This window comes from Bufo gargarizans, chromosome 2 (genome assembly GCF_014858855.1).
Source record: "Bufo gargarizans isolate SCDJY-AF-19 chromosome 2, ASM1485885v1, whole genome shotgun sequence".
Classification (NCBI taxonomy): domain Eukaryota; kingdom Metazoa; phylum Chordata; class Amphibia; order Anura; family Bufonidae; genus Bufo; species Bufo gargarizans.
The window spans coordinates 234959523-234985788 of NC_058081.1; the positions used below are offsets into that span (position 1 = coordinate 234959523).

General features: G+C 37.7%; 1 protein-coding gene across 1 annotated transcript in view; it reads left to right on the forward strand.

The window, feature by feature from the left end:
- SEMA3A (semaphorin 3A) overlaps positions 1 to 22385 on the forward strand; it is a 232949-nt gene extending 210564 nt beyond the window's left edge. The window contains exons 16-17 of the mRNA XM_044280112.1: positions 12555 to 12697; positions 17536 to 22385. Coding sequence (XP_044136047.1) covers positions 12555 to 12697; positions 17536 to 17991 — 599 coding nt within the window. The 3' untranslated portion in view covers positions 17992 to 22385. The remainder of the gene's footprint in view (positions 1 to 12554; positions 12698 to 17535) is intronic.
- The last annotated feature ends 3881 nt before the right edge of the window (positions 22386 to 26266 follow it).

Below are 26266 nucleotides of genomic sequence, written 5' to 3' on the forward strand. Positions count from 1 at the left end.
CAAAGCTACCTCAGTTACAGGTCTGGTCAGTGGTTTGAAAGAACAAGCTGCCCAGAAGACTGTCATTAGCTGCAGCCAAACTGAGAGCCTGATTTGCTGTAGCTTTAAATCCCTACTTGCACTCGACCTCCACTTCTCAATCGACCTCTAAGACACTTCTTATCTGATTAAAATGCTGCTCTCAGATATGGCTCTGGTAGATGCATGGCACACAGTGTGTATATACACTCACCTAAAGAATCATTAGGAACACCATACTAATACGGTGTTGGACCCCGTTTTGCCTTCAGAACTGCCTTAATTCTACATGGCATTGATTCAACAAGGTGCTGATAGCATTCTTTAGAAATGTTGGCCCATATTGATAGGATAGCATCTTGCAGTTGATGGAGATTTGAGGGATGCACAACCAGGGCATGAAGCTCCCGTTCCACCTCATCCCAAATATGCTCTATTGGGTTGAGATCTGGTGACTGTGGGGGCCATTTTAGTACAGTGAACTCATTGTCATGTTCAAGAAACCAATTTGAAATGATTCGAGCTTTGTGACATGGTGCATTATCCTGCTGGAAGTAGCCATCAGAGGATGGGTACATGGTGGTCATGAACGGATGGACATGGTCACAAACAATGCTCAGGTAGCCCGTGGCATTTAAACGATGGCCAATTGGCACTAAGGGGCCTAAAGTGTGCCCAGAAAACATCCCCCACACCATTACACCACCACCACCACCAGCCTGCACAGTGGTAACGCATGATGGATACATGTTCTCATTCTGTTTACGCCAAATTCGGACTGACATACCATTTGAATGTCTCAACAGAAATCGAGACTCATCAGACCAGGCAACATTTTTCCAGTCTTCAACAGTCCAATTTTGGTGAGCTTGTGCAAATTGTAGCCTCTTTTTCCTATTTGTAGTGGAGATGAGTGGTACCCGGTGGGGTCTTCTGCTGTTGTAGCCTATCCGCCTCAAGGTTGTGCATGTTGTGGCTTCACAGATGCTTTGCTGCATACCTCGGTTGTAACGAGTGGTTATTTCAGTCAACGTTGCTCTTCTATCAGCTTGAATCAGTCGGCCCATTCTCCTCTGACCTCTAGCATCAACAAGGCATTTTCAGCCCACAGGACTGCCGCATACTGGATGTTTTTTTCCTTTTTGCACCATTCTTTGTAAACCCTAGAAATGGTTGTGCTGTGAAAATCCCAGTAACTGAGCAGATTGTGAAATACTCAGACCGGCCCGTCTGGCACCAACAACCATGCCACGCTCAAAATTGCTTAAATCACCTTTCTTTCCCATTCTGACATTCAGCTTGGAGTTCAGGAGATTGTCTTGACCAGGACCACAACCCTACATGCATTGAAGCAACTGCCATGTGATTGGTTGACTAGATAATCGCATTAATGAGAAATAGAACAGGTGTTCCTAATAATTCTTTAGGTGAGTGTGTGTATATATATATATATATATATATATATATATATACAGTGTATATATATATATATATATATATATATATACTGTATATGTGTCCAAACTTTTGGTCTGTACTGTATATATATATTACAAAGACTTTACATTCTATTCCAATATACATGGCACCTATCACCGCATAGACTATATACTTGTTCCTGTACACTCTCTACCTAACATTGTCTATGCCAAAATAGCTGAGATAACGATTTCTGACCATGCCCATGTTTATGTAAAACTACATCTTCCCGGCCTGCCTCCTAGAGCTTGGATGTGGAAACCTAATACTACAATCCTAGATACTCCATCCCACATACAATCCCTAACCCAAAAGCTAGCATCTCACTTTTGGACTAATGAAGATCCAGGCATTTCCCACCATATTTTGTGGGAAGCCCACAAGGCCTTAATCAGGGGTAAATTAATTGCATTGGGCAGTCGGCTTAAAAACAGAGAAAAGCCCAGGACCAGATAGCTTCCATATAATATTTTAGAAAACATTTAGGAAGACCCATCTCTAAATTCATGTCATTGTGCAATTCCCTGATGCACGGTTCTACACTTCCCCCATCAATCAATTGAGGCCTACGTCACAATTATCCATAAAGAGGGTAAAGACCCCGAGTTCTTTAGTAGCGATCGCCCGATTTCTTTATTAAATACGGATCTCAAATGATGGACAGAGATCGTTGCGCATAGATTCTTCTCTCTCATCCCCAACATCGGAGAGGAACAGGTGGTATTTGTTCAGGGAAGAGAAGGGAAACACAATGTTTCTAGGGTCCTACATGCTGCTTATCATGCCAAACAAAAGAAAATACCATTGGTCTTGATGGGTACTGATGCAAAGAAGGATTTTGACAGGGTCAGCTGGGAGTTCATGAGACATACACTACAAGCCTTTCATTTTCCTGACCCATTTATCCAAGCAGTTTTCACTTTGTACATCTCCCCCATGGATAAATTACAGATAAATGGCACCCTGTCAGAACCCTTTTCTATACGAAATGGAACATGCCAGGGTTTCCCCTATCCCCTTCATTATTTGTTTTGTGTCTGGAGATGATGCTTCTGAAATTATGCCAATCTGACCAGATCAAAGGCTTCAAACTGGGCCCCTTTGGAAGCCTTCCCAATTATATTACAGATATTTGCTGGCTTTGGTAGAGTGTCCAACTTCAAAATAAATTTTGATGAGTCTGAAGCCCTGAATGTGTCCCTTTCGGTCTCCCAGCTGGTCCTAGTCAAAGAAATATCCCCTGTTACTATGGCCTTCAGATGCCATCAAACACCTAGGTGTCCGCATCCCAGCTGATCTGACCTCCTTGTTTCCTCTTAACTACCCTCCGTTACTCCAGACAATAAGCAAAACCCTCCAAGACTGAAAGGTCCTATATGTTTCCTGGTTTGGGAGAAAGAGCATTCTTTCCACTATTGTTCTTTCCCAGCTATTGTATATGATACAAGTGTTGCCGATAGATATACCAGCTTCCTTCTTCTCAAAAGTTCAAACACTATTTAGAAGATTTTTGTGGAACAACAAAAGAGCTAGACTACCCTATCTCCATCTCACTCAAAAACCATCCAATGGAGGAACCTCCCTACCTCACTTATCGCTAAACTTCCAAGATACTCAATTGGCTATACTCTACTGGCTAAGCCGTAATTGAAAAATCCATACCTGGAGATTGAGAGAGAGGTCTTGTCATCTAGATATCATGTCTGGTTGTGGCTTAGACATGTACCCCTGAGCCCTACCCTTGTGCCCAGTGATATGACACTGGGGCATGTTAAAGTTATGCAGAGCCATCCCCACCCTATCATTGTCTAAGGGTCTGGTCTCTACCTTAGCACCCTTGAGTACTATACCATCAGCTATTGCAAATAAAGATACCCCCAAATGGTGGGATTCACTTCCTGACATACTAATTACAGAAGCCATCAGAGTTCCCACGGAAGTGGCTCTACTGTCCCTGATCAACCAACATTCAGGTGCACTACTCTCTAGCTCTCTATTTAAGCTTAAAAGTGCTGATCATAAACTTGATCCAACCTGGTTAGAGAACTATACTCTTCTTGACTCCCCGCCTCCTAAGCTCCTCTCCAAGATTTTCTCAACCCTACCTAGGGACCACACTATTTCCAAACCTGCCTTTATCGAACTATGGGAGAGAGAGCTCAACCCTATATTCACACAGAAGTAGATATCCACAATCCTCCTTCACTGCTCATGGGTTTTCTAGATGTGTAAAAATATAGCATAACACATTTATAACTGTTACCTGTTGGTAAAGAACATCGGATTATCTCTTCAGAATTGGGGTTTTACCAGATAATATGTGCTGAAGATGTGGTGACGATGTGGGCACTCTGTCAGGCGGACCTGGAGGGAGCATTACACCAGATCTGCCCTGGTGCCTAGGTCACCTTAGACAAGAAATTGATCCACCTCTTTCTTAGAAGGGCCCGTTCCAGCCCTCCAAAAATCATCTTACAACCTCACTCATCACTGCTGCCAAATTGTTGATCCCCGTGCACGGGCGGTCAACCTCTCCCCCGACCCCAGATTTATGGATCAACAAAGTGCACTAAATTTGCAGATTGGAGGAGTTGGCAGGCTGGGAGTCCCACACCAGAACAAGGTATCTTCAGATGTGGACTCCATGGCTAGACTTTATAGTTAAAATAACACTTTACACTAGAATGGAGGAGGAGGATTGAGGCTTCTTTGTTGAGCCTCAAATAGGGTGCAGCCTCAAAACTCCAATGACTAAACCTCACTCTGCAATATCCAAATATAAGCATCTTGTAACAATCTTAGACACGAGTCCTCCTATAAAATAGCAAACCCAGAAATACATCCAGGGTGTGAGAAGGGCTTTGGTGCTTTTCATGCTGTTTATTTGATATATAGTGGTCAATTCAGTGTTATGTGGCAAGGATATGTGACACGAAGACTTGGTCTGCAATACTGATTCCACCACTGTGTTTGCCATATAAAAGTTAATCTATATTAGGAATTTATTACATACATATACGGCGGCGGGTCTTTAAAGATGACCACTGGGTGACTGCTGTTTCACACAGCAGACACCCGCAGCTAATGTTCCTGATCAGTGGTAATGGCGATCACGGAAATTTAACCCCTCAGATGGGTGTGACTACGGAATTAATCTGAAAGACCAAAAACCCCAGAATTGTGCCCTTCCCGGGCAGAAGCGACTTTCCCCGGATGGAGATTGGGTACTAGATGCTTACATTTGGATACTGCAGTGTGAACAGTCACATACCCATTCGACAGTTGAATATTCCACATGTACCACAGGGTCTCATGGTACATTAAACTTTAGGACCAGGATTGTGTTATTATTTGATACGATATCAATATTCTGTTATGTATTGTTTCATGGTATTGAAATTGAATCAAACTTCATAGATTTGTTCAGCTTTATATTAATTGATTAATTTTAATAAATGGAACCAAGAACACATTACAGTCTGGTGTTTACTTAAGAGAAAATATTTTAACTTATAACTTACTCTTTTTTAGCTAGGTTGGGTACAGAGATTTTGTGTACTTGTGCCCAGTCTTTTTGTATCAGTGAATAAGCCACTTTTTTGCCTTTTTAATTTAACTTTTTTTGACTGCCTTTTAATATTCAGTTTTTTTTTATTGTCTTTCCCAAAATTTTAACAATTCTGAATCCTTCCAATACTTAGTTTACTGTACAAGCCTTATTGGTCACGCTAAATGGTTAATGGGCAGTTTTTCTCACAGAATATTAACCTTCCATAATAAACATTATTGCCTAAACTGCGCAGAGCCAGGTTTATTATTGTATTGTGTGGAATTTTCACTATTATTCATTTTTTCCTTGTGTTAATGGCCAAGGAGAGGCAAGTGAGTGATATTTAATCTCTGCATCACCTTAGCTATATACATCATTAATGTAACCACTTTTCTAAAAGAATTTGAAATGATTTTGTGCTAAAGTAGAATCTGGGAACAGACACAAATCTGTGCAGGATATGCTCACACATCTAATAGAAATACATTAGGTTAACGTTAATGTACTTGCAGATTTGGTCTATTAGTACTACAAATGAAAGCTCTGTTCTCACTACTTTTGTCAAAAGAAGACAAAACAATCTGTAAGCATTTGACGCTATGAGCAGTTGAACAGGGCTCAACTTAAAGGGGTTCTCCTGACATATATATTGATGACTTATTAAGATAGATCATCAATATCTGATCAGCGGGGGTGCCAGCTGTTTGAAGAGGAGGTGGTACTCCATGTACATGTTGTCTCAGAAGTACAGTGTGATCACAAGTACTTCCTCCATTCACTTGAATGGAGAGAATACTTGTAATTATACTATGCTGCAGCTCCACAGGAGATGATGCATAGAATAATGACTAGGAAGTGGCACTCGCATGGAGTGCTGCCTTCTCTTCAAACAGCTTATCGACAGGAGGGGGGGGGGGGGGTCGGATGTTGGACTGCCGATTAGATACTGATGACCTATCCTAATAATGCGTCATCGATATATATGGCAGGACTACCCTTTTAAAGGAGTTGGCCACTTTGTGGTTACTGTTGGCCAATGAGTTTGTGAGATGATTATATGGCACTTACTAATTTAGCCTTTGGTGAAATACTGCACCATTTTCTCTATTTCATAAGGTATGCCCACTTGTTTACAAAGTCTTTTCTGCTGTCCACATAGAGGTCCTGTCCATAAGATGGCCACTGATGGAGGGTCATGTGACTGTGAAAAACACCTCTGTGTGATGTCTCCTCTATTCAACCACACTGTACCAGCACCAAACTCCCAATAGAACAAGTGATGGCAGTGTATTTGAATGCAGGAGACATTACATGGAGGTGATGTCTTATAATTTGTGGAAAAAAGATGGTTTCATAAGTACTTACCCCTCCATTGTGCCACCGAATCCATCTTCACTGAATTCACTTGACCGCCTGGACTGGCTATGGGCTCTTCTTCTGAGGCTCTGACCAGAAGTGCTCCTGAGTTTTCCTGTTCAGCTACATTTACATTATGGAACTGAATAGGCCTTCCTTGTACAAGTATGTATACATATACAGCTGTCAATCACTGCTCAATTGGGCAAATGGGCTCAGAAAAAGCTGAGATTTAAATGTATAAAATTGCAGGTTTTACTGAATCTTTTCCCACTAAAATACATATTAATCTGCTCAGCTCTTCCTGCTCTTAAACATGCTGCCTGCAGATTGGATTGCATTATGTGGTGACAAGTCCTCTTTAAGGGGTTCATTGCTTTGTAAATATAGTACTAGCTCTGAAGTTTAATTCAAAATGTCTTCCTTGGGATTCTACTAAATCTGCAACACATTTTGGCACAAATCACTGCTGTAATGAATTAACCACCCCAACATTTAAGTAAGTGGAAGTAACTAGCCGTATTTCAGGAGACATTAATGCAATGTATTAATGTATGGCACACATCATATTTTACAGCATACAGTATTTGTACCACTCCTCTACACATTATTAAGGCAGCTCTCACACACCATTATTGCAGCTGTTAATTCAGTTGTATATACCCTTGCTCAAATTAGACATGAGTGAATTGCCCCACCTTGTGGATCTATAGGATAATTTTGTCCTCCACCCATGGAAACTTCAGCAGGTGTTTCTGGTTTTATATACATAAAGCTTGTTTAGTGTACATTCTATAACTCCCTACTCTACATGACACATTTTCTTATTCGATTATCCTACATTTTCTAGATCTTTGTTTTTGCAGTTAAACATTTAGTAGCTGAAATTCTATCCTGACCAACTGACATAGGATCCTCATAAAGTATTACCAGAGCTCTGCCTCATAATGAGCTATGGACATCATCACAGCAGGTTTACACAATTTGGATATAAGCAGGGATGTTTCAGCTCACTGATTTCAAGCATTATTACGAATTCATGTGCTGTGATATCATGTGTACTGTGTACTATATTAGCATTCAACATACGTTTGTTTGGTTTTCCTTTGCTTTGATGTCACATTGTACATAGTTATCTTTTTTTCTGTCTTTAGTATCTTGAATTATCCCTGTACTGTTAAATCACTGTGAGCATTACAGAGTAATGTGACATCACTGTATGCATTACATCCATACTGGGGCATCACTGTGTGTTTAATGCCTGTACTGCAAATTAGTGTGCATTAACACTGTAACGTTACATCACTGTGGCCATTATACGTATATTGTGACATTTTATTATTACTGTATGCATTACACCCATCGTGGGACGTAATTGAGTGTCTAATGTCTATATTGCAACATCACTGTACTGTGACATCATTGTGGTCATTATACTTGTGACAGTCAACCTATTAATTACACCCATAACTGCACACTTTGTGTGTGTTCCGTCCCTGTGCTGTGGTATCACTTTGTGCATTATGCCAATGCATTAGAAAGACCCAGATAACATTGGTTTATTCTGAGTGTACTGCCTAAAGCTGGTAATGGCGGAGTGGGGCTTCGCTACCAGATTTGCTATGAGTCACCATACTGAAGTTACATGTGTTAAAGTGTAACTATTGTTTCAGTTTATTTTTAATAAGGTGTAGGGACAGGGATGTTAAACATTTTTGTAATATATATTATTAGGTAAAGATGTTTGTACTCGAAAACAGGGTGTAAAGAGTCTCTGTGCAACTCTGTAACTGAGCATTGCTGTGGAGAGTCTACCTTTAGTCTTCAGTTCTACTGAGTGCTAAAGAGGCCTGTGTGTAACATAGTGACATTTCTAGTGTGCGCTTCATAACGGCATCAGTCCCTGATTGTGTACATGTGCCCCATCACTGCTCATCTCTCTGCCAATCTGGCTTGTTACACACAGACCTCTTCAGCGCTCAGTAGAACTGAAGACAGATTCTCACTAGCAATGCTCAGTTATAGCTTTGGTAAGAAGAATCTTGACACCCTGTTTTTCAGTTCAAAGAAACACCTTTCCCACTCTCTACAATATATTACGATAAACTGAAACAAGTTACACTTTAAAGCCATGTTCTTTTTAGCTCATTATATATTTAACTGGAAATGTTTTTTTCTTTCTCTAACCGAACAATGTGTAATGGGATTCTACTTAATTTAAAAGCACCCCAGCAATAACTAATGACGCCCCTAAGGACTTGTGACATTGCACCTTTAGATAGTATATCCCTGCTTTATTTGTATAAATGTTGCTGTACATGTTCTTCAGTTGTATAAAGGATCGAATCTGTATAAAATAAATATACTTTTTATGTTAATCATCTGGAACTTGGAGTTACATTCCCCATACTGACATATTATACATTTTAAAGCACTTTCTTCTGTACCATTAATCATTACACCACCTATTAATAAACTGTGATGCATTACAGAGTAGATCTGATATATTACCCAGTAACTAGACCTAAACTTTTGCTAAAACAAAGCATTCTACATCTGATGGCCATGTATGCGTATCTTCGTGTGAATGGTTCTATATGTGCTATCTGCAGATCAGGTTTACAGTTCATAGTTTCCATCTCTGCACTTTTCCCAAAGTAGATGAACATCTGAAACTGTTATAAACCACATGATATATGCTTGATTTTTATTTTTGTGTATGATGTTCAGATGGCTGAATATACCATCAAAAATGATGAAAGCTAGTAAAAACAAACAAGAGGTCATTCCGCCACAGTTTGCTTTCTTTCACTGAGGCTGCTATTTAAACAGTTTTCTTGGATAAGAAGTTCAGTCACACACAATCCTTGATCAAAGCTTTAGGATATAAAATGTACATGGAAAAAAAAATAAGCTCATACATTACATAGTTAATGGCATCTTTATTCTATTTTCATGGGAAGGAATTATTCACTATCGATGCAGTAAATTACAGTGAAACCTTTCCAAAAAACTACCTCTTTGAGAAGGCCACTTCTTATCCAGAATAGATTTCATATGAGAGATTATACCATATATTATGCATTATGGCCATGTTGTTTGAGAAGAGAACCCCTGTACAAGATCACACTTTCATTAAATTTTGATTGGTTGTATTTCAATCACTAGATATCTACCATGGGTTATAAGGAGTTTTTCATCTCCAAAATTTTTAAGTAAGCATAATGCCCGCTAATGTAGGTGTCCCAAATAAAAAATAAAATAAAAACATTTCTTGTGGAAATTTTGTCCTGTATAAAATGTCTTAAAAATTGTAGGCAAATTCTGTGCACTGTGGTTAAGACTGCATGACCCTGTGCACCACTGTTTCACTAGTAATGCTCTCTAGACATTTTGTTTTTAAAGTACTTTTAATGTGTATGTTAGACTCAGAAAAAAAGGAAAAAAACCGATATAGACACAGTCAATTTTTGGGTTACCTTTCTGGGTTTCTTAACTTATATGTTTATGAGCATACATTTTAATACATTTCTGTCCATTTTTTTTTATTTTTTTGGAAGTATCATTTTTTTTTTCTTGAAGCCTTTCTTGGTTTAAATAAAGATATGAAGATTTTATACTATCATCTGAAAAACAGTTTTAAAGGAGACCTGTCACCATGAAATTGCTAATTTTTGTGCAGGCAGCATGTTAAAGGGTAGGAAGAGCTGAGCAGATTGATATATATTTTTATGGAAAAAGATTCAGTAAAACTTGTAATTTATTAATTTAAATCTCTGCTCATTCTGGGCTTTGAAGTCAGGGAGGAGGTCCCTATCAGTGATTGGCAGCCTTCCCTCTATGACTGTGTATACAGAGATAGCTGTCAAGAGTATGCACTTTTGAATTAGGTTTTCCCAGTTATAAACTCTGGATACATCAATCAATATGTTTTTATTCCTTTAAAATGTATATACTCAATGTAAAGCAAAAATGACATGTAAACAGCCTCTAACATGTGTTGTTCTCCTACTGCTCTTCCTGAAATTCCCATACACATGCATGATGGGATCCACCTGCATCTGCATTTGTTCCCATTAGGGAAGACGGGTAGTAAGCCACTGCCAGATAGCTCAGCTAGCAAGTTATCTCTCTTGATAAGAAACGATCAGGCATATTCAAATTCAACACGCCTGATCATTTTTTCCCTCCAATATCATGAGAATGAATATCACCTGAATAATACACGATTGGCCAGTCCCATCAAAAACTGTTTGGACAACACTAGTGTAATGCATATGCCCAGCTTTACAATCTAATTAATGTATTGTACACACGCAGGCACAGACACACTAGAACCTATTTCATAGGAACCCAATTAATCTACTGGTATTTTCCAAGATGTTATGATTGCCAAATATTATTAACCCTCATATCCATTAAATCATAATCATTAAATCAAGCACAAGACTATTACATACTATTTAAAGTTTACCTGGATCAGCAGAAAGTACACGAGCCTGTCTCCAGTTAGCCTCCAGCAGTGAGGAAAGACAGTATTCTGTGTGAGAGCTTCAATCTCATGTTAGCAATCGGTAGAGTTATTAGGACTTGGACCCCCACCAATCAAAACTTTTGATATGTCACTATGAAATATATATTTTTAAGTATATTTATATATATATTTTTTTTTCCTCATGGAAATTCTTCTTCTGAATAGATTGAGTGGTAATAGGTTTTCTACTTGTGTGGTATAGAGAAAGATAGAGCACCTTTACTTGGTTGAAGCCAGGACTCTTGGTTTTCAATTACCTTTTGCAGGTCACCTTGGAAATGTGACCTTGTCATTAGGTGTTCTGGTGGTCCCTTTCTTTATTAGGCATTGTAAATATTTCCTTAACCTACTGTGTTTTTATCATGTAAGGTGTGATGTTCATGCTTTGTCTCACTCAGCTGCCTTAAATGCTAATTTTCTCAACTGCTTGGCTTGTTTAGGAAATTTTGGAGTATAAACACCATTTTCAGTAAAATATGCCAAGGGGATACTGGTCTGTAATTGTAAAGTGATTTTTATAGCATGATTAATACTCAGGAAACTCTGTTCTTGTGGAAGGAAATAATTAGTAGAACTATTTAAAGTGCAGTGTTTGTTCTCTCAATTTGTCAAATGTAAATATATTATGGAAATAATGGATTGGAGATTGCTTCCTCAATAACATTGCCACTGATTGTAAATCCTTCCTATAAAACCGTGGAAAACAATATCCAACTGCAATATATTTTAAAAAAAAACTGTTTCTAACCATACAGACACAAACTGAATTTAAATGGAAAGCCACAAGGCTAGATTACATAAATTGTAAAGTATACCTCCCAATTTCCTTGTAAAGAAGGAAGCTGACTGACTTGGGAAGGATCGGTTCTAATAGGTTTTCTGCTTTATGTGCTATATAAAACATTACACAGTGAGGAAAAAGTTGAATATTTCTAAATGGCAAGATTATTAAAATTTGTAGAATTTGGTTTTTATTATACAGTACTATTTCTTATATTTCACAAGTGGGTTATTTTTGGGTGGTCCAACAGAAATATATGGGAAACCCCTTTAAGAGCTAAAATGTCAGATTGATGGGGGTTTCCTCTAAAAATGTACAGGGGGAAATACAAAAAGATTATAAGGACAGTCACTAAAACTATATGATTGGCCAACACATTTTAATCATGAACAGTTATTGTTTCTGTAATGTAAGGGGAAAAGCATAGCAAACCACAAACCTGCATCAGTTATATAGCATACTTAAATATTTGTCCCAAGTAAGTATTTACCTGCCTCTGTGAGCAGTACTTACTGGTCATATATTTCTATGATTTGTATTCATAATTTGAAGGCAATTGCTATTTATTTTCTCTATTAGGGCATATATACTGTACATAAGTGGCGAAGGAAGGAAGGAGGTCTTCTGGCTGTGTAGTAGAATCATAACATTAGAGTAGAATTGTATTAGGGATGCTCATACACATAGATGCATACAAAGTTTATAAATGTTTTTCTCTCAGCAGGGAAAGTTAAAAACTGTCAGTATTAATTTTTATTTTATTTTTTATATGATGTTTAGGATTAAAATTTTATGTGTGCGGTTACATTCTGACGTGGTGTTCTTCCTGATTTTAGATGATCCACATAGACAGAGTTTGGATGAGAAGATAATCTATGGTGTGGAGAACAGCAGTACATTCTTTGAGTGCAGTCCAAAATCACAGAGAGCCACCGTATTCTGGCAATTTCAGAGACAGAATGATGACAAGAAAGAAGAGGTAAGTAAAACTCATAAGTCATGTTGACTTTACCATTAAGATATTTCTAATAGATTAAATTATTGTTAAAGTTTTGGTGTAGGCAGTCGCTAGACAGTTCCACGATTTTACTATTGCACTATAGTATATGGAATATTAATCTGGTGTACTATTGATCATTAGTTAAACCATTATTGACATACCATGGCAATATGAACACAGCCTTATATTGCCTACACTAATGTTTTATGTAACTTTATTTTTTTAACCCAAGTGTGTCCTAATTTTACATTTCTTTTTTTTTTTATATATATATTTAAAATTCCCCAAACATTAAAAAATATTTATGAGGGGTTTTGGGGGGCCGGACATGAAGTGCAGACATATCTACGGCTGATTTTGAAAAATTATTTCAGAGACTAATGGTAAATTGTGATTTTGCCACTATGATTTAGTAAGAACAGAGTTATAGTTGTAGATTCATTAAAGTGGTTGTCTGGGAATTAAGAAAATGAAAATACTTAAATATTATAAATATATTCCCAAAACCCTTTCATTAGTTATAATTGCTTATTTTGTCTGGGGAACAATCACTAGCATAATTTAAATGGCTGCTTTCCTAATCACATAGCAGGACAAGTTACTTCATAACACTGAGCCAAAGAACTGCCTCATCCTCCTCTCTGCTCTACTTATCAGGGATTATGGTTATGATCCTGAATACTGTTTAATATGATCTTTAGCTGAATCTCTGTAGGAATGGAATCATGAGGAGACATGAAGTACAGAGAGGAGGGTGTGGATGTGGCTAATGAGCAGTAGCATTTGTATGCAGCCTCCATTATCATAGCCCCACATTACTACAGTCTGTCCTGTCCGTCATGTCTCCTTTATAAACTCCATTCCCAAAAAGATTTAGTTAAAGTTCTTATCAGCTATATTCAGGATTATAATACCTGACAAGTAGAGCAGAGAGGAGGCTGAGGCAGCTGTATGGTGTGAATTAACTTGTGATGCTGTTTTGTGTGAACTAATAGGATGGCGGACATTTTATTTCTCCTAATTATTGCTCCATAGACAAAACAAGCAATTGTAACTAATGAAAGGTATTTTGGAATATATTTATAATAAAGAAATATTCAAGTATATTCATTTTTGATTAATTCCCGGAGAACCCCTTTAATTTTGTCTAAAATGTAGATAGCATATCCATAGACAAGACATTCTAAAGATGCACCACATCACAGTATCACAGTAGCTGATGTGGATGATAAATTTGATGCATGACTAGACACTTTTGCCCAACTTTATACCAACTGTTGGTTAGTATATTACATTTTGTTAAAGGCGTTGTTGCAAATTGTATCTTAGGCTATGCATCTTTTCATGCTAAGCAACCCCTAAACTAACTTCCGGCTAGACCACAACCCTTGGAAAGCCAATAGTAGAGGATTTTTCTAAAAGCTGATGTACCAAATTATGCCGAATTTATTATTTTACAACATGGTCTAAGTGTAGTCACATTAGTAAATGTATTACCATTAGTTCATGAGAGGATGACTGCACTTATTTTTATCAGTTATATCCCAGTCAATCATGTATAGTGTGAACAAATTATGTTCCTTTCTGAAATAAGAAATGTAACAAAATCTTTTGTGTTTTGTAAATTGAAAAAAAAAATAAAAAATGATTGAATTCAGAACGTCTTTTCTGTTTGAGGTCAGCCTCCATATATACATGGAAAACAATATTTTTGCTTATGCTTTCTGTAAAACTGCAAATCTCCACAGAATGAAAACTGTGCTGTTATCATCACCTTTCTATGACAATTCAATTTTAAAGACAGATCAGTTAAGGGAGTAAACACGGCTATGGTTTCCTTCAGGTTCAAAGGCAAAGTACAAGGAGTGTAATGAGTGCTTTCTTGTAAGTCTTCACTGGTCTTTAGAGGCATTGTTAAGAGAGCACCACCATAGCTGTAATATCTGTAAAAGGTTACAGGGCTGGTAAAAGACAGAATGTGCTTTATTGGGTAATTAGAGCAAGTTTGAAAAGTGTTTTTTCCAACTATAAATTTCTTGATTCCCTCAGTTTGGTTCACACAAATGGTATTTTTTCTTTCTTTCTTGAGATAAGCATTTCTGCTCTGCATGTCAGCATAAAGTGATATATAATCCTGATCCCAAAATACTGCAAATGTTCCCAGTGGACTGACAATAAACACAATGAAATGTATATTATTGCTTTATGTGTCAACCTACAGTTCCACTAGTAGACAATAGCATGGAATGAACTCAGCACAGTGATAAAGGTAGCTATGTGGGTTAGTAATATATTTGCAGCATGAAATTATAAAAAAATAAAAAAAAACTGCCACAGAGGTGGAGAGGACCCTGCCTGTTAGAGCTTGCAATTTACAAATGAAAGATAAAAGAAACAACAGTTTAGGCTAAAAGCTGTTCAACATGGCTGTGTGGTGTCAGCATGATTATTGCAGGTGGTAGGCTATCCTAAGGAGGTGGACTTTCAGGTTGTTTTTGAAGGTTTAGATCTTGGGGGAGAGTCTGATGTGCTAGGGTAGTGAGTTTCAGAATATGGGGGATACACATGAAAAATCTTGTAGATGATTGTGTGAGGAATAGACACAAGGAGAACAAAGACAAGTCTTGTGAGGATTAGAGATTACATTTGGGGATGTGTAAGGAAAGCATAAATGTAATAGGGGACAGCCTGATGTGTAGTTAGTATTTTGAACTGATTTACATTGGTAATGGGAAGCCAGTGAAGGGGTTGGTAGAGGGGAAAGGCAAAGGAGAAACAAACCAAGAGGTGGCTTAACCAAGCAGCAGAGTTGAGGATAGATTGCAGGGGTTTGGGAGTGCTAGATGAGAGGCCACCGAGTAGGATGTTTCAGTAGTCCAAATAGGAGATGATGAGGGCATGCATTTGTATTTTACCTCGCTCAGTGTTGAGGAAGGAGCGAATACGAGAGATGTTATTGAGTTGAAGGCAACAGGTGGGGGTAAGGGTTTGTATGTGTGACATGAAGGACAGTGCCAAATCAAATGTTATCTCCAGGCAACAGACCTGTTAGATAGCATGATGATGTTAAGTGTAATGCATAGATTTGTTAGGAGGGCTGAGTGACACAGGAAAAAATAAATAAAAATATTCCGTTTTTTCAATGTTGAGTGTTAAGAAGAGACAGGAGAAGCGTGAAGATATAGCTGATGGACCCATTGGGATTCTGGATAGCTGGGAAGTGACATCTGTGTCACAAGCATAGAGGTCGTATTGGAAGCTATGGGACTCTATGATCAGTCCCAAGCCAAATGTATAAATGTACCCAGGCCAGACAACAGAGAAGGGGGCATGATGAGAAGGTGTTGTATGAATGGGAAATGCTGAAGTTTTTTTTGGTGAGTTCAAGTTGATCCAGGAGAGGGACAGGTTGAAAGCTGAAGTGATTGTGGTGTTGTAGAAAACTGTGGCTATATCAGCATCATGAAGGGAAGATCTGGTGGATAGCAGTGAGATACAGAGTCAGAGAGTGCATAAGAGTGTTAATAGGGAGATTTTTGAGGTTCTTATGAGGGTGTGCTGGTTTTTGGACTGGAAGGGCAGTTAAAGATTTAATGGCTTAGAATGCAAGAAGATTGTAGTCAAAGAGGGAGAGAATTTTAAGTTGCATTGTCAGTAGAGATTTTGAAATCTCCCATGATGGTGGTGGTGACGTTTGGAAGTGTGGATGATTGGCTAAGAGAAAAGTAAGGATCCAGGTATTGAAGTCAGTAGCAGGTCAACACCACCAAAATGTCTGTCTTGATGGGGAGTGTAAGTCAATTGGAGTTTTCCATAGAAGGCTGTGTTGGAGGTCATGGGTGTAGCTTATTGCAAATGGAACATGAGTTCCATAATGATCTAAATAAAAAAAAATGGGGGAGCAGGTTATCAAGAAAATAGGTAAGAAGTTTAAGGAGTGAGAGCAGTTTGTGTTAAGGACTTGGTGAAAGAAAGGAGAAAGGATGGCGGTGATTAGTTGAGGGGACCTAGGATTTGGAGATATGTCTCCAGCAGTAAGAAGAAATAGAGAGAGGGATAGTAGCTGTATAGGATAGGGCATGATATGAGGAGTTTGTTTAGACAGGAAGGTTTTGTTGCATAGAAGGAGGTCAGCTGAAGCAGCAAGGTGAGGATAAAGGTGACAAAATATGTATGGATTTCTGTTTATTTAAAGGTTCAGTTCCAAATCATCACTTAAAGGTCTCCTTATACTTCTTTATGTTGAAGAGAGTTCTTAATGACAATGGCATTATGTTTGGAGACATTGTCCTGCTGCAGAATAAATGTGGAGCAAATCGGAGAATACCACCTCCCTGATTATGTTGCATGATGAATAAGTATCTGCCTGCATTTCCTAGCAGGCAGATTACTGCATTTCGCTTAGAGGAGCAGAACAATTAAAATGAAAAAAAAAAATATATATATATATATTTTGCACATAACTAAACAGAACAGATCCAACTGAATAGAGTAGCTGCTTCTGTACCAGATAAAAAAAAAAGGCCTGTCATGGGATGGTAGAGACCTTAAAGTATGATTCTGATGTGTACAGTTTCAAAATTAAACATGCAGTTACAAAGGTTTGTCCTTGGTGCTAGTAATCTTCCACTGGATATACTGTAAGCAGTTTAGCTGTGTGTAGATTTTCAGTGTATCCCACAAAGTGTGTTACATAAGCTTTGTATTTGTTAAATGAGAACATATATAAAATTCTTTTATTTTCTGAGCACCTGAACAATAATGTCTTTAAAATCAACAAATGGCATAATTGTCATTTCATTTCACCTTGTTTACAGATAAGAGTCGACGATCGTACAATCAAAACAGATCATGGCCTTCTCCTTCGCACACTTAAGAAGAAAGATTCAGGAATTTATTATTGTATTGCAGTAGAACATGGATTCATGCAAACACTCCTCAAAGTGACTCTAGAAATTATTGATACAGAGCATCTAGATGAACTTCTGCACAAAGATGATGACGGCGAGAACCACAAGCACAAAGAACCATCAAACAGTATGTCGCCAACACAGAAGATCTGGTACAGAGACTTCATGCAGCTAATCAACCACCCAAATCTCAACAGTATGGATGAATTTTGTGAACAAGTATGGAAAAGAGACCGCAAACAACGTCGACAAAAAAATGTCAATGCCCAGGTTAGCCCCAACAAATGGAAGCACCTACAAGAAAATAAGAAGGGCAGAAACAGGAGGACCCATGAATTTGAAAGGGCACCAAGGAGTGTCTAACCCACATTACCTCTTCAAACCTCATCCGAGTAGGATTTGTATAGACATTAAACTGGAAAAATGCAATATTCATGAATCTTTTCATGGCATTATTTGGATGTTTACAGAGTGGAAAGTTCACAATACTTTCTGCTAAGTCTAAATAAAATACATTAGTAACTTTTCAAATAGACCTAGACTACATAGACAAAATTTAAGATTTTAAAGACAGAGTGTCTCAGCTTGGTTTTCCCATTTCTGAAGTAATCCTCCTCAGATTTTTTTCAATTTATTCCTTCTCCAAGGAGAAACTGTTAGTTTACCACCTTGCCATTGAAATGAGAAAAGCCTAGCATCAGTCGTCAACACCGTTCCGGAACTAGATATGACATTCACTATCCTTGTTAACAATAATTTCAGATTGTACACTTAACATGCTACCATGTGCATATTTGTATGAGAAGGTAGGATGGTGATATCTGGGAATGTACAAAACCCAAACCTTAAGCTGCAACAATAACTTGGTTGCTCCCAAGCAAACAAGTTGTACTTACTGACCTACTACTGATATCTTCAACCAGCTTTGACCTTAAGTTATAATGTACTAATTCTTAATTTAAACATATCATGACAAATATGCAGTAAATGTAATTGGTTATTTTTCTTGTTTTCTTACTAATTGTAGCACATTCTCCTTTTTTTTTCTTCTTTTTGTCTTGCACGCATTTTCTTTCTTGAAAAAAAAATCTTTATTTTTATTTTATTTTCGATGTAACATTTTTTCTAAAGAAAAGTGATACTTAACAAGGGGATGATGTGTCATATCATGGGAAAAAACATTTAAATATTAAATAATTTTGTACACTAACAAGAAACCATACAAGCAAAAATAAAGTGAGCAAATATTCTGATTAAAGGATGTTTTGGATCCAAGGTCTGTTTAAAGGAAAGCAGTAGACTAATCTAGTTGCTAAAATATTGGAATTTAACAGCAACTAGTTTCTCTGAGTTTTCCGCATTTGGCCTCTATGGAGAATAAACTGCATTGATAATGGATTTAATGCATTTAATGCCACTCACTTGTGTGATAACTCCCATGGGACAATTTCCTATTATGTCAGGTAGGTTTATGGATAATTAGTTGACCACACTCACCAGCTATTACTTTATCCATCAGCAAGAAGTAATGTGGTGTACACATACAACCCAGTTCAGCAATCAAGTTTTCTGGTCATCTGCTTCAATAACCATAAGGACAATTTGGTTACTACAAAAGTTGAGAATCTGGTAATTGGGTAGAATGTTGTATTGGGCAATGGTCAAATAATAGTTTAGAAATGTAAATTTTGTATTATCTACATATATAAAATAATATTATAGATCACATTTTCTATATTTACATATATGCTTGCTATCTGTACCATATGAAAATTCTGGGTGGTGGCCTATGCAAACATATGTGTTTAAATTGTCTTAATCAGAGTTGTATAACGTTTAAAAAATTGTGGCTCGGTCTGCTATTGAAGCTTAAGACCCTGTAATATGGGCTGATGATCAGCTGAATGGATGTTCATACAAACGTTCATTTCTGATGATTGCCCCATGTAAACATGCCTAGCAATCACCCACAAGCAAAAAAGCTAACAATCATTTGCTGTTGTTTGCATCTTTTATGAGAGCATAAAATATTTTTTGTAAATAAGGTATATGTAGCTGACAATGTAATTTTGAGAAGAGGGCTTTGAATAAATGATCACAGGAATGATCAGTTGCATGGGACTGGGCTTCAATATCAGGCACTACCCATGGGAGACATGGTTTCTGAACGAAAAGAGTCATTTTTTTTATTTAATTTTTTTTATCTCATATCACCTCTTTAAGCAGATCTGGTCCAAATCTTATCAAACAAAACCAGCACTGAGTTTTTGATGGGTTTTGCATGTGGAGATTTTAAATAAGTATTTCCAATGTTATTCTACATAATAATATAATTTGTATTTATTTAATTAGTGGAGTGATTATACCATTAAATGAGGCTGCCCCCATATAACAGGTAACTAGCTCTAATACAAAATAGATGTTATCATTTTAAATTTCATATACATTTAGTTTTTTTGCACCTAATTCACACATAATGTGGCATGCCTAAAAATTAGACATCTTAGATTGTTCTCTATTCTGATAAGAATATAGTCCATTAATTACACAAGCACATATAAAGTTTACGAGGTCTCCTTTACAGTATCTTCACTTTTGCAAGCAACTGCCCTCAAGGCACAAATTGCAGTTCTTAATATTTTTATATTTCTATCATATAAAAATAATATTCAGATTTCATTTTAGAAACAGGAAATGTGTTTTTATAAAAGTATCAGTATACACTTATCCTGACAATATTTTATTCATCTGTGAATGGTTTTGCACTGTTTATGGCAGAATATTCACAATTTACTTTCACCCTAATTCCACGTTATAACTGGTGATAGGTGTAAACTGATAGGTGGAACTGTTATGAATCGCCACTTACACCCTACCAGAGACGTTCATAGTTTATTCTATGGGTGAAATCACAGTTTAATAAATTGACATCTGGAAAGTTTGTAGTAACATGCAATTATTCTCTAAACCTCAATTTGTCTCATTTTGATTGCTGATTGTATATTAATATTTGAAACACTACTCAATATCACCTCGAAATTTTACAGAAAGCTGAGCGCTGAGAACCTTATGTCTATGCTGTTAGCAGACTATCATGGGGTAAATGGAGTTCAGACAGAGATTTTAACCTATATAATTTTAATGTATTTCTCGTGAGGAGTCAACTTGTCCATTCTCCTATGATAGAACTAACATGCCCCATTGGCCAACCTAAACAGGCTTGTCTGTGATGGTGTCCAATGATTCTGGGCACATTAGTGACATTCTCAAAATTCCCACCCATCATATTTACAAGGAAGACATTTATTTTCTCTGTCATTAATATTCCTATTATCCATTCTGATTTCCGTACTGAAACGGTGACATCAAAAGTTGAGTATTAAGGTTGCCAATCAACTGTTAAGGTCAGTTCATCCTATGGAAGGTATCTCTATTTATAGACTTTAAATGCCTTATCCTGGCATCTACTGTGCATAACTTTACTAGAAATTGTGTAAAGGGAAATGAACTCATGTTAATTAGAGATTGTGATCATTGTTGAAGCTTAATGAAGACCATAGGCCACTCGTTAATTAACGTATATCTAACTAATTATTCTATTTAGCGATACTCAAGCATTTCTTCCATTGCTCTGCAATAGCTTTTTTCTCTTGCCAGTCTAGTAAGTTACAGTTCTTTTACTAATCTATGATCACAATACAAGCCCATTTGTATTTATTCCACATGTCATTCTGATTGCATGATTGCAATAACATAATAAAACATTTCACTATTGTAAATGGATTTTGATCTTGCTTCTTTGATCAAATAAAAAACAAGGTTTGGGGAAGTATTTTTGTTTCAGAATATGTTAAACATTTTAGGCCTTAGCCATGGATCCAAAGCATGTATTTGATTCAGAATATTTGGATGTCACTTTTCGTTTCCTGCTTCTTCACAATGGTTTTGGTAGCACAATGTGGTTCTTAACCATATCAATAGCACCTGTGTGTTGGCACAAGAATTTTACTTATCCTGTTACTTATAGAAAACATGACCAATGGGATATCGTGCAACTATCCAGCTTGCAGTAGTTGTTAAATACATTTGCTCTAGCAAGGCAACAGAGCCAAAAATGGGAAGCACATAACTGTATATAGATATATCTGTGCATTTTCTAAACTGTCTTCCACTGTCTTATTCATAAACCATAGAACGTGACACAGCTATTCAATATCTGAGAGCAATGACAAGGATTGTGCAAGATGTGGCTTCGCATTTACTGTACAGACTCATGGCCCACTTAGAGCAACTACTGTATGTAAAAAGACCTCAAAGCAACTATTTGCATGTGAAGAAAGTCTCTGATCCCATTTTATGCAGTATTTAGTGATATCAATGGTATGTGTTTTAATAGTTTGGTTTTGCTACCTGAACATTAGCCAAAAGAGATGTAAATATTTTTCAATAGTTAGGGGAGGTACAGTGTAATGTACTGATAACCATAGGTACTCCATTTCAATGTGCTCACGTACAAGTATATTCATACAGTACAAGGCCCAAATGTCAGCCGCCTACTGTGGCCTAGCAGTGGTAATTTTGCTGTTTTAATGTGTTTCTATCAACAAGCCGAAGAACAATGTGCTTATGTTTCATTGTTAATATTTATCAATGCATTGTATGGGGGAATTGAAAACTGGAGAGGAGATATATTAAGACTTGCTGCTGTAAATTATTCTTTTTGGCATGTATTCAGTTGTTAAATAAACATTTCTTCAAAATAACCTAAACTCTGTATATTTATGAAGTAAATGGGAAACTGACCAAACAGTTCACCTACAGTAGGTAGTGCAGGTAATAATGGGTCGATTCAGTATTTTATGTCATTGGATGCATGGCACGTGTATAGAACATGTATTATGTGCTGGTGGATGTCTGCTTATTAGTTGAAAGTAATAACTCCAGTATAAGTATTAATAAAGTGTGATATTTGTTTGAAGGTGATTGTAGTTCTTGCAATAATGTTAGCTTTCTGCATGATTCTGTATCTTTCTTTGAAAGTTTCTTTAGTTATTACAAGAGAGACAAGCTTACTTGGTGCTCATGGAAGGGGTTTCATACTGTGTCCTTCCCATGTTCATTCCCTTTAAATGTTTGAGTGTTTGTATAAAAGCTTGTTCCCAATTATTGGCCTGTGTAAAAGATAGTGGCACCAAAAGTCACTGTTGCTCTGCAGCAGATTGTCTAAACAGGGATCTTCTGGCCAGGAACAATTACTTTCTATGGGCACAAACAATCAATGTAGCAATTGCTTGTTTCCATAAAGCAAAGGTGATTGCTGCATATAAATTCAGCCCTCGTCTCCACTGATGATCAGGCAATTATCGGGAGCACCTGGTCCATTCTCATTAATTGCCTGAGACATCAGTCCATGTTAAAAAGACCTTTAAGCATGACTTCTATACTTCCTGTCATAACCCCTTCCCACCTTTAATGGCATCATAGTTGGCTGTTTATTCCTTGTCCCACTTCTTAGTTACTACAATATATGGGGCTAATTCTTAGGAAGAGCAATACACATAATGATGGGTCATGATGAGCTCAGAACTACTATGTCTACTAAAAGGTTTGTCTGCCTTTGACAACCCTTACTTATGAACTATTAAATCATGATGAAATATTTAGAAACAGCATGTGATAACATTGGAAGAACCACAGATGTCCATTGTAAACAAAGTCATACACAGTGTAAATGTAGCCTGTTAAGAAATCCTGACAACAAAAGCATTTAGGGTATGATCATATACAGTGTCCAGATTGACCATAAAGCATACAGTTGGTGTACAAACACACCTCTGGTAGCAGTTGTTGGGGATAGAAGGGCTGGTATGTTGAATTTCAACATCTCTGATCCTTTTGTTCTCAGGAGATGATAATTCAGCACTAGAGGTGTCTAGCAGCAGCCTACTTCCCTCCACTCAGCTGAGCCTGGTGGGCATGTCTATGGGGAGCTAGAAGGAAAAGGCTTTCGGCCAACAGCTTAACATATTGTGTATGGCCATCTTAAGACTAATGATTAGCCTACCATCTGACAAAATGTGCTAGTGCCTGTACATAAGCAGTGTGTATTTTAGTATAATAAGCAAAGCCTATATTAGCACACCAGCTGTCGGAAGAACTGTTTAATCTGTCTAATATGAATTATATTTTGGTGAAATATTAGTGTCATTACCTGCACGGATAAGTAAAGCCCATTGGGGACTAGAAAAGATTGCTAAGCACATACAGGCATCTCTGTAAATGACATTAGGAAAGCTATACAGACATCACAACCGTTACAAGCTGTCCTGGTTGGTGAAAGACTCCATTTAAATGAACATGCCCTAAGCCATATCAAAACCACTGGAAAATTATACCCATTAACATAAATAATGTTAAGAGGGGTGGATTTATGCCCCATAACTACTGCTATGTGTGTACAAGTGATTTATCCTTACATTGCAGTTCTTCCGATGACGAGAGCAGATTACTGTTGCTCTTAGGTTCTCGTACCATATGAACAGTTAGCCTCTGTTATACTCCATGTACAAAGAAAGATTCATACTTAGATGTATGTTATGTTGGTGAAAGATCACCTATAGCTCACATTTAAACTATTATTTGAATTATTTTATGCAACCAGCACCAAATTAACATTTTTATATTTTAATAGTAAGGCTAGAAAAGAGTATTGTACTATGGTTTGTTCCAAGACAATGTGTGGATTGTGAATGAAAACTCACTTTTGCTCTATAGAACTCTAAAAATAACTATGCTGAAATGAAATATGTTTGGGATGCAATAAAATATGATTATTGCCCCTGGTTATCTATTATATTGTAACATTCTGGAATATAAGCCAACTGAAAAAGAATAAGTGAAAAAAAAAAAATATGAATCCAAAAAACAAGTTATAAAACGGTGCAAACAGAAGTGGAAAGATGTGGAAGGTTCTCATAAAGTCAGACATTTATTAAGATCACTGTTTTTCATGTTGGTCTCAAGTCCCTCTGCACTGCCAGAGGAAGAGACAAAATTATATAGAGGTGCAGGTCTCTACACAAGTATGGAGCTTCATCTAGCAGGGCATGCAACAGAATTAACTTTACACCAGCTGTCTTGGTGGAGTAGTTTTTCCACACCAAGACCAGCATGGGATATGATACATGAGCTAGGCTGGTTGGTCATCTCACTTCCTTGACCATGTCATACCCTCTTTTCTTGCCACTTGGAAAAGTGGTGTGAACAGAGAAAAGTCACAAGTTCTGCCATACATAAGCCATGCATCAAGACTTGTGACACCTTTACTCAACTTTTGCTTTCATATATGCCTCCCTGGGTGTGTAATATGGAACTCCTGCCCAAAACCCGTGTGTGAACATTTCCAAACTTCAAAAAAAAACAACTAAAGTAACACCTGCCTGGCTGCATGGATGATGGACTAGAAATCTTTATGATTCCACTAACCAGGAACACTGGTGTCCAGAAGGTTAATGACAGCACTGTACTAAGAGCAAAAATCAGCCCTGTCACATATTCTATAATAGCTCACTTACATAATTACAGATTTACATCCTGATGTGGAATCAATAAACATTGTAACATTCTATGTCTTAATTTCTTGTCTTACTTTCTTTAAAAAAAATGTGCCATGTTCTCAAGCACAAACGCAAAACGATAACTACTTACACAGCGCCTCCACAATAGCACTCACAGGAGGGTGTCCCCGCCGCCAGAATAGGAAACAATGCTGAAGCACATAATTTCAAAAAGCTTCCTCCCCTTACCTATTCAGGTGTTGTTTCCTGTCCTCAGGATGCGTAGAAGCCTCTCCTGGAGTGCCAGAAATGATTTCTTCTCACCCAGCCGTGATTCCTTTCCCCACACTTTGTGGGAGGGCTGGAGCAGGGAACTGGAACCCCGGGGATACACCGCCTCCCTTACCCATTCCTAAGTGTAAGCCCTGCGTGCAGGCTTCTCCGGGCTCACGATACTCCCGGGTAAGGGGAGATTGCGCAGGAGCTGATGAGAAGACATCACCAGGTGAGATTCTCCATGGGCAAGAGAATCTCGCTCTCTAGCGTCCACCTCCAGGTGCCGCGGCCGGCAGGAAGTTTAAAAGGAGTGAGGAACAGTCTGTTCTATCCCTATCATCGCCAGCAGTATCCTTGCCCCGGTGGATGTGGACTCAGCAAGGAAGCCTCCTCCCCAGTAGGGGTTTTGTTTTTTTCTCCCTGCTTTTAATTTTCTTTTTTATATGCCTAATGATTATGCACTGCGGTTGGCTTTTTTATCTTGTGGTGGCAGTAGTATTTTCCCAGTTTTTCACCCCTGGTGTAGGTCATGGTCCTTTTAATTTCCTTGCCTTAAAGTCCCTATTATTTTTTCTTAGGGCCCAGAGACCATGGCACCTAAACCAGCTGGGGGAGATTCGGGATGCAAGAAGTGCGCCATCTGCAGGAAGACATTTTCCTCTAAAATGAAAAAGTCTTTATGTCCAAAATGTACTGAGAAGGTGGTCACAGAAAAGTCATCAACCTTCATTGATTCCATGAGAGCTATAATTAAGAAAGAAGTAAATGCGGCGGTGGAATCAAAGATGACACCTCAATCCCCACAC